This window comes from Rosa rugosa, chromosome 1, assembly GCF_958449725.1.
Source record: "Rosa rugosa chromosome 1, drRosRugo1.1, whole genome shotgun sequence".
In the NCBI taxonomy this organism is placed as follows: domain Eukaryota; kingdom Viridiplantae; phylum Streptophyta; class Magnoliopsida; order Rosales; family Rosaceae; genus Rosa; species Rosa rugosa.
Window position 1 is genome coordinate 12419099 of NC_084820.1, and position 12562 is coordinate 12431660.

At 38.5% G+C, this 12562-nt stretch overlaps 4 protein-coding genes across 6 annotated transcripts; 2 read left to right on the forward strand and 2 right to left on the reverse strand.

Annotated features, from left to right (window-relative positions):
• Positions 1-641: 641 nt before the first annotated feature.
• Positions 642-1131, forward strand: LOC133727253 (small ribosomal subunit protein eS27y-like). The gene has a single exon (XM_062154858.1). It carries the CDS (start codon positions 713-715, stop codon positions 971-973), a length of 261 nt encoding a protein of 86 aa, XP_062010842.1. The 5' UTR covers positions 642-712; the 3' UTR covers positions 974-1131.
• Positions 1132-1454: 323 nt separating this feature from the next.
• On the forward strand, positions 1455-5852 carry LOC133727254 (uncharacterized). The gene is made up of 16 exons (XM_062154859.1): positions 1455-1813; positions 1889-2050; positions 2152-2337; positions 2456-2513; positions 2893-2943; positions 3148-3230; positions 3459-3546; positions 3676-3717; positions 3800-3874; positions 4036-4104; positions 4330-4445; positions 4523-4635; positions 4765-4844; positions 5107-5227; positions 5394-5460; positions 5561-5852. The coding sequence occupies exons 1-16, from the start codon at positions 1554-1556 to the stop codon at positions 5694-5696; spliced, it is 1707 nt and encodes a 568-aa protein (XP_062010843.1). The 5' UTR covers positions 1455-1553; the 3' UTR covers positions 5697-5852.
• Positions 5853-6516: 664 nt separating this feature from the next.
• On the reverse strand, positions 6517-10440 carry LOC133718191 (disease resistance protein RPM1-like). Of its 2 annotated transcripts, none has more exons than XM_062145005.1 (3): positions 9904-10440; positions 6905-9720; positions 6517-6753 (listed from the first exon to the last, which is right to left on the reverse strand). In XM_062145005.1, exon 2 carries the CDS (start codon positions 9675-9677, stop codon positions 6924-6926), a length of 2754 nt encoding a protein of 917 aa, XP_062000989.1. In that variant the 5' UTR covers positions 9678-9720; positions 9904-10440; the 3' UTR covers positions 6517-6753; positions 6905-6923. The 2 variants fall into 2 exon arrangements, with proteins under 2 accessions (XP_062000989.1, XP_062000994.1); XM_062145010.1 differs by lacking the exon at positions 9904-10440 and having other exon boundaries at positions 6905-9313; positions 9397-9528.
• A 144-nt stretch (positions 10441-10584) lies between these two features.
• Positions 10585-12557, reverse strand: LOC133718210 (AP-3 complex subunit sigma). 2 transcript variants are annotated; one of them, XM_062145040.1, is made up of 7 exons: positions 12346-12556; positions 12188-12230; positions 12019-12080; positions 11780-11876; positions 11442-11512; positions 11030-11121; positions 10585-10913 (listed from the first exon to the last, which is right to left on the reverse strand). In XM_062145040.1, exons 1-7 carry the CDS (start codon positions 12412-12414, stop codon positions 10847-10849), a joined length of 501 nt encoding a protein of 166 aa, XP_062001024.1. In that variant the 5' UTR covers positions 12415-12556; the 3' UTR covers positions 10585-10846. The 2 variants fall into 2 exon arrangements, with proteins under 2 accessions (XP_062001024.1, XP_062001016.1); XM_062145032.1 differs by having other exon boundaries at positions 10585-11121; positions 12346-12557.
• Positions 12558-12562: the final 5 nt, after the last annotated feature.

Below are 12562 nucleotides of genomic sequence, written 5' to 3' on the forward strand. Positions count from 1 at the left end.
ATTTGGTCCGGCTCAACTTGGCCTCCACCAACTTTTTCGGCTCGATCTCACCGTTGTTAAAAAAATCTCAATCGGATAAGGACACTGTACCTCGAAAACAATAAGCTTTCGGGGTCTGTTCTGGTGTTGCACCTCCCCAACTCCAGTAGTTCAACATTTCGAACAATTTGCTAAATGTGGTTGTTTCTTTCAATTTAGGTTTTGGTGGTTTTTTTGTTTGTTTGTTGCTGTTTAGATCTAGCGTTATTTGGCACTGATTTGGGGTTGTGATTTTCTGATTGGTTTGGGTTTTATGCGTCTGTCGGAGTTCGAATTGAGCCGGATACTTTGCACATCAATCGATTTTTTGTGATTCTTTACTGCTGGTTATGGACGATTGTTTGGGTAAGTGTATTTTTTTGGGGTTAATTAGATAGGCTTTCATAAGTGTAGTTAGATCTGTGAATTTGGGAGATCTGAGATTGAGTGATATGTAGTTTTTTTACTTTTGATTCTGGTCATGGGCATGCATTCTTGATCCAACGAGAAGATGCTGGAGGGTGCTTCTGGATAATAGTGGATCTTATTGAAGAGAAATGGAATTGCTTGAATTGATTGTTGTAATTGATTACTATGTATCCTGCTCTTCTCTTGCACTCTCGTTGCTCCGTCTTCTGTAGAGGTTCCAATTGTGGTCGCCGTTTGCTTCTTCGACCTTCATTCATCAATCAAGATGGTTCTTCATAATGATATCGATTTGCTTCATCCACCAGCTGATCTGGAGAAGAGGAAGCACAAGCTCAAGCGGCTTGTGCAGACCCCAAATTCTTTTTTCATGGATGTCAAATGCCAAGGATGTTTCAATATAACTACTGTGTTCAGTCACTCGCAAACTGTTGTGGTGTGTGGGAACTGGCAGACAGTGTTGTGCCAGCCTACTGGTGGGCGTGCCAGGCTCACTGAGGGTTGTTCCTTCAGGAGGAAAGGGGACTGATTCTCCAGCTTAATACACTTTTCGGTCTTGTTCATTTATGTAGAAGAGTGCTTTTGAGCCTTGATTCAATGATGAAAGAAAAGAAATGGGTGAATGTTATTGTGTTACTATCTAGAATTGCTTTTTGATATTTAATTTTGTTAAAATGGCTTAAATGAATTAATCCAAGCTATTTCATTTTTCTTCACTTATAACCAGACGAAGATAAACAGAGGAGGAGAGAGAGCAGGAGGAGGAGGAGGAAAAATAAAAAATAAAAATAAAAAGAGAAAAAAAAATTTAAAAAAAGAATTGAGGGCATAATAGATATTTTGGTGTCAAATTAACGGCGTCATTGACGTCGTGTACTGATAGTGGGTCGAGTTTCAGATTTCGTGTACCGAAATGATTGGTTTGAAACTCCATGTATAAAAATTATTAGTGGCCTTTACCTTAGTGTATTGTTTGCGAAATTTTCCCTTAAATTTAAAACGGTGACACTCGTTTAGGCGAAATTCAGACTCAGCAAACACACACTATTCTATATTTCTATTCTATAATACTGAGCGATCAATCCGTAGAGAAAAGAGAAGCATTTCAAATGTGGCGGAGGAGCTTTAGCAGCGGCGCCGGCGCAGCCGCAAGCGCGTTGAAGGACAAGAAATGGGACGCGCTGGTCATCGGAGGCGGCCACAACGGCCTCACTGCAGCCGCGTACCTCGCACGAGCCGGCCTCTCCGTCGCAGTCCTCGAACGCCGCCACGTCCTCGGCGGAGCCGCCGTGACGGAAGAGTTCATTCCAGGATTCAAGTTCTCCCGGTGTAGCTACCTCCAGAGCCTCCTCCGTCCCGCCGTTATCAAGTAAGTTTAGCTTGAATTGAAATTTGAATTTGAATTTGAATTTGCCTCTCATTTTGTTCGGTTTGGGAATAACAGGGAATTAGAGCTAGCTCGGCATGGAATGAAGCTACTGAAGAGGAGTCCGTCGTCGTTTACGCCTTGTTTGGACGGACGTTATCTTCTTTTAGGGCCGGAAAAGGACCTTAACCATTCAGAGATTGCTAAGTTCTCCAAGCTAGACGCTGATGCTTATCCAAGGTCTCACTATTCAGTACTAGTTATAATCTGGAAATGCGTGTTTGTTAACTTGTGTATTGGTTGTTTCGAATATCTGTATGATTGACTGAGTTGAGTTGCAGATATGAGAATCAGCTAGAGAAGTTCTGTCAGTTTATGGATCCTTTGCTGGATTCAGCTCCTCCAGAATCTTCGCAAGGCGCCTCCTCGGCTACTTTTGGTGACCGGTTGAAGGACAAGATGCACAAGTCGATGTTTTGGGCTCAGCTTCTGAGACAGGCTGCTGTCTTAGGCCAGAAAGATATGGTGTAAGAAACTAAGAATTCATATCTCTAGTAATGTGGTTGGAAATGTTATGGTTAATAGCAGTGCTAATTTCCCAATTAAATTTCTGGCATTTGATATGTAACTTCTGTGTATGTACAGAGACTTTATGGACCTTCTGTTATCCCCGGCTTCGAAGGTTTTGAACAACTGGTTTGAGGTGATTCTGTAATTTCTTTTATTCCCTTTGTCATGTTGTTTTTTCCTAACATTATAGATTGTAAGTTCTTGATGCATAAAAACTGGACACTAAGTTATATTGTTAGCTCATCTTTGGGTTGGGTTAAAAGCTGTTGGAAACTCCTCTACTTCCTATAAGAAGAGTTTCCTTTAAGGTCCTGACATTAGTATTTCCCTTTAATCTGATCAATTGATCAGTAATTTCTGATCCTGCCATTTATATTCCTATTGGTAACGGGGGTCATCCTTTTCATTTAGTTGTTGCTCAATGGTGATCAACTCATTTCTCTGTATCTAGGACCACAGAGGGAATAATTACAGTGGGTTTTTTCCTTTCTAACTAACTTTTCTTTTCACAGACTGATGTTCTGAAGGCAACCCTTGCAACAGATGCTGTAATAGGAACTACGGTAAGAGTTTTCATGAGTGGCAAGGATGCACTTGTTTCATATTTAAATATTTGGAGATAAATACTGGACATAATTATAACACAATCCTTCGCCGGACTAGTCTCAAAAATGTTTCATGTTAGGTTTCATAAGAAATTGATAATGCAAGGTACAGCACCCTATTTTTACAATTTTTTACCATTTCTTCCCCTCTATTTTCTGTAGGGAAGTGTCCATACACCAGGGAGTGGATATGTTCTGCTACATCATGTGATGGGAGAAACTGACGGCGAGCGCGGAATTTGGTCGTAAGTACTCTATTGCTTGCTTAGCATATTTCTGCCCACTTTTCTTTTTACAATTAATTCATCCTACTTTAAGATACATTCTTGGATAAATGCTACTTTCTTTTCTTGTCAGAATTGGTCTTCCTGAGACCAGAAATTGTGAAACAGCTATGGTTATCATTATGAACAATTTTGATTCATCCCAGTTTAGGCCTTTTCTTAGTACTGGAAATCCAATTTTATATGTAGGTATGTTGAAGGTGGGATGGGTTCAGTATCCATGGCTATTGGTAATGCTGCTAGGGAAGCTGGGGCTCATATTGTCACAAGTGCAGAGGTATTTATGCCTAGAAAGGAGCTAGGGTTAGTTCGTAAGCTTCAATTTTCAAAAGTTTGTTCAGCTGCTTGTGTTTGTACATTATACTGTTGTCTAATGCTGCTTGACTTTTCGTAATTTTTTGTTTAGGTTCAGCAAATGTTAATTAATGACTCTGGCAAAGTGGATGGGGTTAGTTTCTCTCAGCTTCGTAAATGAACATTTTGATATTCAAATCGAACTGATTGCACATTGTGGACATGTCTTATTGTAGGTTTTGCTATCTGATGGTTCACGGGTGCACTCTTCAATTGTTTTATCAAATGCAACCCCTTATAAAACATTCAAGGTAAAACATGGCCCTGCTTCTGTACAATTTAAACTTTAAAGGTACTAAGACAACTGATGTTGTGTGAAATAAATGAGAGTTTGACACTACTATAAAAGTTTTAGGCTTGCTATTATAAATGGATTTTAATCTCGATTATAGGTTTGCATTATCTGAAACAGGAGTTGGTGCCTGATGATGTTCTTCCAGATGATTTTCTATGTGCAATTAAATACTCAGATTACAGCTCTGTAAGCTTTATTAGTTCTTCTTGATTTCACTATCTTGTGAATTTTCCATGTCTAATCTTTCGCTTAATCTACTTTATACAACGGGATATAGTATCTGTAGTGATTTGAGATTTACTATGGTTGTATCTGAGACCGAGTCCTCTGACTAATGGTAGAAGGGAGTGGAACAAAAAATATAAATTCACTGTAATAGGTGTTGAAGCATAAAACTTATATGTAATGTAGGCTACTACGAAGATAAATATAGCGGTTGATCAGTTGCCCCAGTTTAAGAGCTGCAAGTTAAGTCATCCTCATGCAGGTCCTCAGCATATGGGCACCATTCACATTGGTTCCGAGAGGTATGATCTTTTTGTATCTTTACTTTGATTCACATGCTGTATTTTCTCATATGTTTTTTTTTATCACTCTTCTAAAGTATGGAAGAGATTCACTTGGCCTGTCAAGATGCTGTTAATGGATTACCATCACAAAGACCAGTTATCGAGATGACAATTCCATCTGTACTGGACAAGACTATATCTCCACCTGGTACACATCAGACTACTTGCATTACCAAATTCATCATATATCGTTTGAAAAAGAATGAAAAATGCTTCATGCATTCCATTATCTTGGAAAGTATTTTAGCTCTCTGATACAGAATCCAACTCCTTGTAGGTAAGCATGTGATCAACTTGTTTATTCAATACACACCGTATAGTCCATCAGATGGACACTGGGGAGATCCTGTTTACAGAGTGAGTTTCTGTCTCTGAGAGAACAAATGAAATCTAAAATTTGAGCTCATCTTGACTTCTAGTTTGGACAATATGGAAATAGAAAGTGTATTGCAATTTGTGTTCAACTGTGGCTTCTTATTTTGCACCCCAACAAGTTAACCAACATCAACAACCTTTTCTACTCTACTTCTGATTGATTAGTTTGGTGGTGACACACTTTTATGGCTATATTCCTCTCAGCATCAAACTAATACTTGAAAATGGCACGGCATCTTTGCAGGAATCATTTGCAAAAAAGTGTTTCACCTTAATTGATGAATATGCCCCTGGGTTCAGTTCATCAGTAATTGGTTACGACATGTTGACTCCACCAGACCTTGAAAGGGAAATTGGTTTGACAGGTACTTCAAATCTTTCCAGATATTCATGGAGTATTTTGTTAAACAAGATTGAACTTGATAACTGGTTGACTCTTCCAGGAGCAGTGTTATTTTTACTATAAGATTTACCATATAGTAGCTTACAAGGGAACTTGAGTTGCTGATTCTTAGATAATATTCTTGACAGGAGGGAATATCTTCCATGGTGCTATGGGATTGGATTCACTCTTCCTCATGCGACCTGTAAAAGGATGGTAAGACTCAAGACATATGATTTTGCATGAGATTTCGGATTAATATTTTGTAAATCTGCCAATTTCGGCTACTCAAATCACTATTCTGGGAAACATGCAGGTCAAATTATAGAACACCACTTCCGGGTCTGTATTTGTGCGGTAGCGGGGCCCACCCAGGGGGCGGTGTGATGGGGGCTCCCGGGCGTAATGCTGCTCGTGTGGCTTTGGAAGATGTAAACAAGCCATTGAAATGATGACATTTGTTATCACATTTTTACTGTCAGTTGAGTTGTAAGGATCTCACATTCATCATAATTGGACAGAGGATGGAGTAAGGACAGCTAAGATCCATGAAGCTCCTTTAATTTTCAAATAGACATTGCTTAATGCTCATATCTCACTTACAAGTCTGTCTTTGTACTTCTTCCATGTAACAAATTAAATCTTGCGTTGTGAGTTCCCTTTAAAATATGATTAGGTTACTTGTACTAGCCAAGGTGCTGCCTAGCTTGATCTTCTAGGTAAGTTCACCTTTTTGAGTTATATTAGCCTGATTAATAACATAGTTTTCAATTAGTCAACTTTAAGAATCCAACTGGATGTGAAAAAGAAAGGAAAAAAGAAAGAGAATAAATCCAGCAATATTTTAGGAGTCTGGAAGAAATTATAGGGCAACAACAGACTTGGGAAAACAGAGCATCCATGCTCTACTTGGTTGAATCCTCAGGGGTGGGCTGGTCAAATCAAGAGCTTCAAAGCTACATTATCGATGCTCTTTAAGGGGGTTAAAATGTCTTAATTTGCACGGGATACGCATTTAGCTACATGATCCAAAGAACACTTGAGACAACTTCAGCACTAGTTTTAACCTTCCAGCCATAATTCATAATTGCCTTGCTTTCTCACGTTAACAAGCAAGAAATGAGGTACCAAATACAACAACATTGTCATATGAACCCAATTACGAGGATTGGACCCTTATTAGCCCCTGCCTGATTCCAGGGTCAAAACAAATTCAACTAACAAGCATCAAAAACTTGCTGAAGTAATTGAAAATAACAAAAATGCTTAGTTAACTCTCTAGGTTGAAGCCAAGTTAAATGTACAAACAACATATTATATAAAAAAATGTTAGAAGAATCAATGTGCATTCTTAAACATTATTAGATGCACATTCACAAACAATAACAAATACAGTTTCTGGACGGAACCTTGGATAAAATATTTCTTCGGAAGTAGATAAGAAACAAGATGAATCTTTCAGCTTCAACCTTCACACAAGTAGTGGTTCTTCCCAAGGCAATTAATATACTGTGCACAGAATATAACAAGACAAACAATTCGTTAACCAAATAAACTTGATCAATAGAAGAATATAACACTAGATCTGTGAATGAGAGTAAGTCTTATAGATTGAATGGTGTAAGTTTAGGAGATCCAATGCAAGGACTAAAGCACTGACCTTCTAGCTAGCAACAGAACTAGGACTTGCTGTCATTATACCTCCCAAATAACGTTCTGACTAAATCATCGACTTCTGGAAGGTGTCGCACCTTTGAATGATCCACACCTCCTTCTCGTATGGACTCTAGAAGTTGCACTGAAACAGATCCCAACTGCAAGGTTTCAAGATTAGAAAGGTATTCAATACCCCACGGCAAAGTCTTTACTTCCAGACAGCTATCCAGCATCAAGAACTGCAGCTTTGGCATCACCCCTTTCTCTATAGTTATGTTATTCAGTAAAGGGAAATTGCACAGCTGCAAATGCACAAGATTTCTGAAGCCTGTACTGAAACTAAGGTTTTTCCCAGTGTATGCATTATAAAGAGTAAGGCTTCGTAGGCTGGCCAGTGCTTCAATGTGAGGTAATAAATCTTCCTCAAGTCTAGACCAATGCAGATTCAAAGATGTGAGGCTGTGAAGTGAAGAAAACCAACGTGGTACCATTTCCAACTTTCCAGCCAACGCAAGTGTGTGAAGGTGAGCAGGAGGTGCAGTTAGCGCATCGAGTCGAAGACATTCCTCTTCATCAGGTACCATTAAAAACAAGTCCTGGAGGAGCTCCATCTTTTGAATTGAAGCACATAGGTCTATCTCGTCTCTTTCTTTTACATTTGTGATGCCAAGCTTAGTAAGTTGGGTCATGTTCCCGACAAGTCTAATAACATTTCCTTCTGATTCAACACATGCCAAAACTTGCAACTTCTTCAACTTACAAATACCAGAAGGACATTTTGTCCCTTCAATATATCTGAAGCCCTTATGTACTCCAGTGTAATGGTACATAATCAGATGGCGTAGGTTAAGCAGCTTGGTAATTCCCCTTGGAAGTGCCTTTATATTGGAATCCCTTATGTCCAAGGTCTGGAGATTGTGGAGCCGTCCTATGGATTTGGGAAGCTCTTTAATGGGAGTTTTCCTCAAATTTAAAAATCTTAAGTTGAATAAGTACACAACTTCACCTGGCAATTTAGTAACCGGGGACCTTTCCAAATCTAGAATCCTCAACAACTTCAATCCAGAAGGCAATATCTCAGAAACAGACGATGAGATTCTATTAGTGACAAAGACAAGAAAAGAACGAAGATGCGACATATCTGTGAGTGGCGTAATTTCCCCATCGGTTGTTTGAATTGACAAACGACGGGCTCCCATTTCTTTCATTACTTCTTTGCCATCGCACACAGTAGCAAAGTTCTCCGATTCTGATTCCGATAAAGCAAGCTCCCGCATAAGATCATGCATCTTGCATGCCCTTGGCCTTCCGGTTTCATAATCATTTCTTCTTACAGCTTGTAGCATGCTACGAGAAACGAGTTCCATAATATAGAGTTCTGCAACTGCTTCTGGTGTAACCCCTTTAACGTGTTCGATAAATCCTTCAGCTATCCACAGTCTAATGAGTCTATTTTTCCCTATAAAGTAATCCTCTGGGAATAAGGAACAATATAGGAAACAATGTTTTAATCGATATGACAAACCGTTGAAACTAAGCAACAAGATGATCTTTATAGATTCTAACAACGGATTGTTACTTAGATGCCAATTTAAGCTGTTGCGGACTGTATTCCATTCTACAGAAGACTTTTTTGAGGACATGAGGCCACGTAAAGCCACAATTGCCAGAGGTAAGCCGTTGCACTTCTCCACAAGTTCCCAAGCTAATGGTTCAAGCTCTGGCGGGCATATATTGTGATAAGTTGGGAATGCTTTCTTGCTGAAGAGCTCCATGGCCTCATCGCGTTGCAAGAGTTGAATAGGGTAAACATGACTTTCAACTCCAAAAGAATAGGATGCTATGTCTTCTCTTCGAGTTGTAAGAATGATTCGACTTCCAATCTGTTCATCTGGAAATGATAATCTTATATTTTCCCAAAGAGTGATATCCCACACGTCATCCAATACAACTAGATATCTTTTGGACACCAAAAAATTTGTCAACATCTCCAGCAATTCCCTGTAGCTCATTGCATGCAAATTCCCAGGGACTTCCTGTTTTATTGATTGGTGGAATTCCTTTATCAAGCTTCTAAATAAGTCTTCAAGCACATAAGTTTGGGAAACAGTTATCCATGCAAAACAATTAAAATGTCTCTTTACTGTCTCCTGAGTGAAGGTGTTGGCAACGAGAGTTGTCTTCCCTGATCCTCCCATGCCGACCACAGAGACAATAGTTTGTTTTTTCTCTCCATTGATCAACCATCCCATTAACATTTGCTTCTTCCCTTCAATTCCCACGAGTTCATCTTCCTTCTCAAAAAGCGAGGACTCGGCTTTGATTTTTACCCTCTTGTGAACATCATCAGAAGATGTTCCTTCTTGACCAATTAGACCATACCTCTGTTTTCTCTCTGGAATGGCTTTGATTGCTGCAATAATTTTCTGTAACTTGTTAGCAATTTGACGCTTATACCAGAGGTTTTTTGGGATGTGAATGGTTTTTTGGAGAAACCTTGCAAATCGACCGCCACTTTCCTTCTCATACATGCGATACATGAATTCATCAATGATATCTTCAACATCGCAGGCCAAGTTTCTCACGTTTGCAATCCACGTTTTCTCTCCTTGTGTACTTGCTTTCTTCCACTCCGTATCCTCTAGGAAAGACTTCATGCTCTCAAGCTCCAGCTTAATCTCATCAACTTCATCACGAACACCGGCTATGGAGGATGCTTCGCTCTCTAGAATGCTCACAATTTTGCCAATCAAGAGGTCTGTTGGAGCTGAGGCCATAAATGGCGAGGGGACCTTTGTAGTTTAATGGATGTCTCTAGAACTGAACAATATAGATGCAAAACCAATTTCAGTGAATAATTTCAGCGACAGCAAAAATGATTTTGATTGGTTTTCCTTTCACAGATTAAAGCAATGATAGTGAAAAATGAAGAATAACATATATATGTTGGAAAACTAATTATCTAACTGAAATATGCTTTAGCAATAGTAGTAAGAAACATACCAAGATTAAGCAGAATATGAAGAGAACTCAGTGATCACTCCAATGCCATGAAAAAGGGGATCATCTCCCAACCCATTAAAGGTAACTCATTCTGCTGAATGAAAATGTTGAGGAAAGAAAATGGAAAATGCAAGTGAGATACCCTTCTGCTCCTCTACGTGCAAAGTCGTACCAAGGAAATTGCAAGGAAACTCGTATAGTATTTTTATATCACAACTCGTATAGTATTTTTATACCAAAAGACCAAAGACCTGTTCTGTTGTTCTAACTTCTGACTATGGAATTTTTATGAAGAAACGGTAAATTTATATTGTAGGAAGAGTCTGTTCCGGAGCTAGGGTTTTTCTCTGCCTCCACCGTCTCTCACAACCCTCGATCTCTTTCACCATGGTCGATCAACCCATACTATAGGTGATTTTGATGAAATGAAAAATATCATCATGGTTTTTTTTTTTTATGACAAAATATCATCATGCTTAGGTATCAACAAATCAATTGTAGTCAATAAACCCATCTAAAAAAATATTGGACTGAAACATTTTGAGTGTAAATTGCAGGTTGTTGCTAATTATACCCAGTACTTATCTTAAAATTGCAGGTTGCTTGAATTTATTTATTATCGATCTTCATTTGCAGCAGAGGTGTAGGATTTTTTGTTTTAAGTCAGAAAGAGGGAGAAAATAGGAATGATAAGTTATACAAAAACGTGGGGTGTGCATTTAGAAAAATGAGATGTGTAGATACAATGTCTCATTCCATATTCAACAATTCTATGAAAGAGGAAGTACCATCAAAAGATACTGTAAATGCATCCCCCAAAAATAGGGGTATTCATCTAACACACAGGTGAGCCGTCAATTTCTCTTCTTGAAGTTCGGCACTAAAGATGCCATCAGAGAAAATTCTCTGAAGACACTTTGTAACACATTACTCAAACTGTATACTATCGACTCCTCCAGCTAGAAACAGATTTTGGAACCAATGAAATAGCGTTTGAAGCTGTTTCTAACCTGCATCAAAAGTAAACAGCATCTGTTAATCATTCCAATCCAAACAAGAACAGGTATACAAACCACCTTCAAAGAGAATATTCAGACAGAACGAGGGAGAGGGACAGAAAAGGCACTTTGAGATTTCTTCAACTGCCTTCAGAACTTCGGTGGAACTTGTTTCCAGCACTTGACCTCCAAAAATAATCTCATCCAATACAGTATGCAACTGAAAAGAAGAAAAAACTAAGTGAGGTATAATGCATAGGTTTCTGAACCCATCAAGTAACTTTGAAACATAAGGCACAACATGAACATTTTCTCCGAAAACATCTCTTAAAATAATAATGATTTTACATCTCCACCCTTGTGTACGACAGTTCAGTCACAAAGCAACACCAAATTCTTTAAATCAAGTTCCTGATGAATTTTGCCTCTTTTCTACTTTCAATAGAATCCCATAATTCTTAGGTATTACAAAGTTACAAACACATGCAAGATGCAACACATCACAACATTAGTCACAGCCAAATAAGAGGAGTAAACAACCTTGCTGTAATTGAGCACCACATCAAGCTCGCATACGTTCTTGAAGCATTTGTCCAATGTTTCCACAAAAACTGAAGGAATGAGAATTGAAGTAAACTAATTATCCAATCAAAGCAACATTTAATATAACGAAGCACGAGAACTAACAGTTCAACAACAATCACATCAGCAAATCACTTTAGTAATTGTATGTCCAATTATTAATAAAACAGTCTCTAAAACTAATCCAAAATCCAGTGACAGGAGCTTTCCCAGTGTCTTCTAATTTGATATGAATTGCAATCAGTCAATCAGTGAACTCTATGCCAGCTATCGACTAATCTAGTAATGCTACATACCTTGTATCAAGTCGAGCATGGCAAGCTCGTTTTCAGAACTATCGAAAACAAAGACAAAGTACAAAGTTGCAAAATGCTTGTACACAAGACGAGTGTCCTGCACCAGAAAGAAACCGATTCATACACAGCACCCAATTCAAGCAAGCAAAGCTGATAGAACGCGCTTAATTGCTTCAATTCAGATCACACAGAAACATAACAAATGAAAGAAATTGAAGGAAAAAAATTAGTTAAAATACCGGACCAAAAATAGACTCCGCATCCAGGAAATTGCTCACATTCTCAGCTCTACTGCTCAAAACTGCAGCAAAACAAAATTCCAAATTCAAAACCTAATTTATAGTAGAGAACCAAATTGATTATACAGAAGAAACAAAAAAAAAATGCTAATTACGAGAGAGAAAGAACCTCCATAGACGCTGCGTATTAGCTCCTGTTGCTTCTCCACAGGCTGACCTCAAAAAACTGGAAATATCAGCCAATTTTTTCTACAGAAAAATCTTAATAAACCAAAAAAAAAAAAAAAAATGCAGAAAATAACAGGAAAAAAACGAAAACAGAAGGACCTGAAATTCGTAGAACTTAGCAAGGCGAGGCTTGCCCTGAGTATTTATCACTATCACCGCTCGTATCATCTTCTCCACCACTTCTGAATTTCCGATCAAAATTCAGATGAAGATCCACACTTGTATATATATACTCTGGTAAAATCTGTAAATTCGACTTTAAGTAGGGGGTGTATTCGTAATTTCAAAAATGGAGCATCCATGACCCAAATATGTG

What these genes read in the sequence shown, in the direction of transcription:
- LOC133727253 (XM_062154858.1), top strand. Translation starts at nt 713, where the DNA reads ATGGTTCTTCATAATGATATCGATTTGCTTCATCCACCAGCTGATCTG.
- LOC133727254 (XM_062154859.1), top strand. Translation starts at nt 1,554, where the DNA reads ATGTGGCGGAGGAGCTTTAGCAGCGGCGCCGGCGCAGCCGCAAGCGCG. An exon ending in ATATTGTCACAAGTGCAGAG is followed by an intron (nt 3,547 to 3,675) that starts GTATTTATGCCT and finishes TTTTTTGTTTAG; the next exon opens with GTTCAGCAAATGTTAATTAA. An exon ending in ACTCTGGCAAAGTGGATGGG is followed by an intron (nt 3,718 to 3,799) that starts GTTAGTTTCTCT and finishes GTCTTATTGTAG; the next exon opens with GTTTTGCTATCTGATGGTTC.
- LOC133718191 (XM_062145005.1), bottom strand. Translation starts at nt 9,677, where the DNA reads ATGGCCTCAGCTCCAACAGACCTCTTGATTGGCAAAATTGTGAGCATT.
- LOC133718210 (XM_062145032.1), bottom strand. Translation starts at nt 12,414, where the DNA reads ATGATACGAGCGGTGATAGTGATAAATACTCAGGGCAAGCCTCGCCTT. An exon ending in CTAAGTTCTACGAATTTCAG is followed by an intron (nt 12,231 to 12,345) that starts GTCCTTCTGTTT and finishes TTTTGAGGTCAG; the next exon opens with CCTGTGGAGAAGCAACAGGA. An exon ending in CGGAGTCTATTTTTGGTCCG is followed by an intron (nt 11,877 to 12,018) that starts GTATTTTAACTA and finishes TTTCTGGTGCAG; the next exon opens with GACACTCGTCTTGTGTACAA.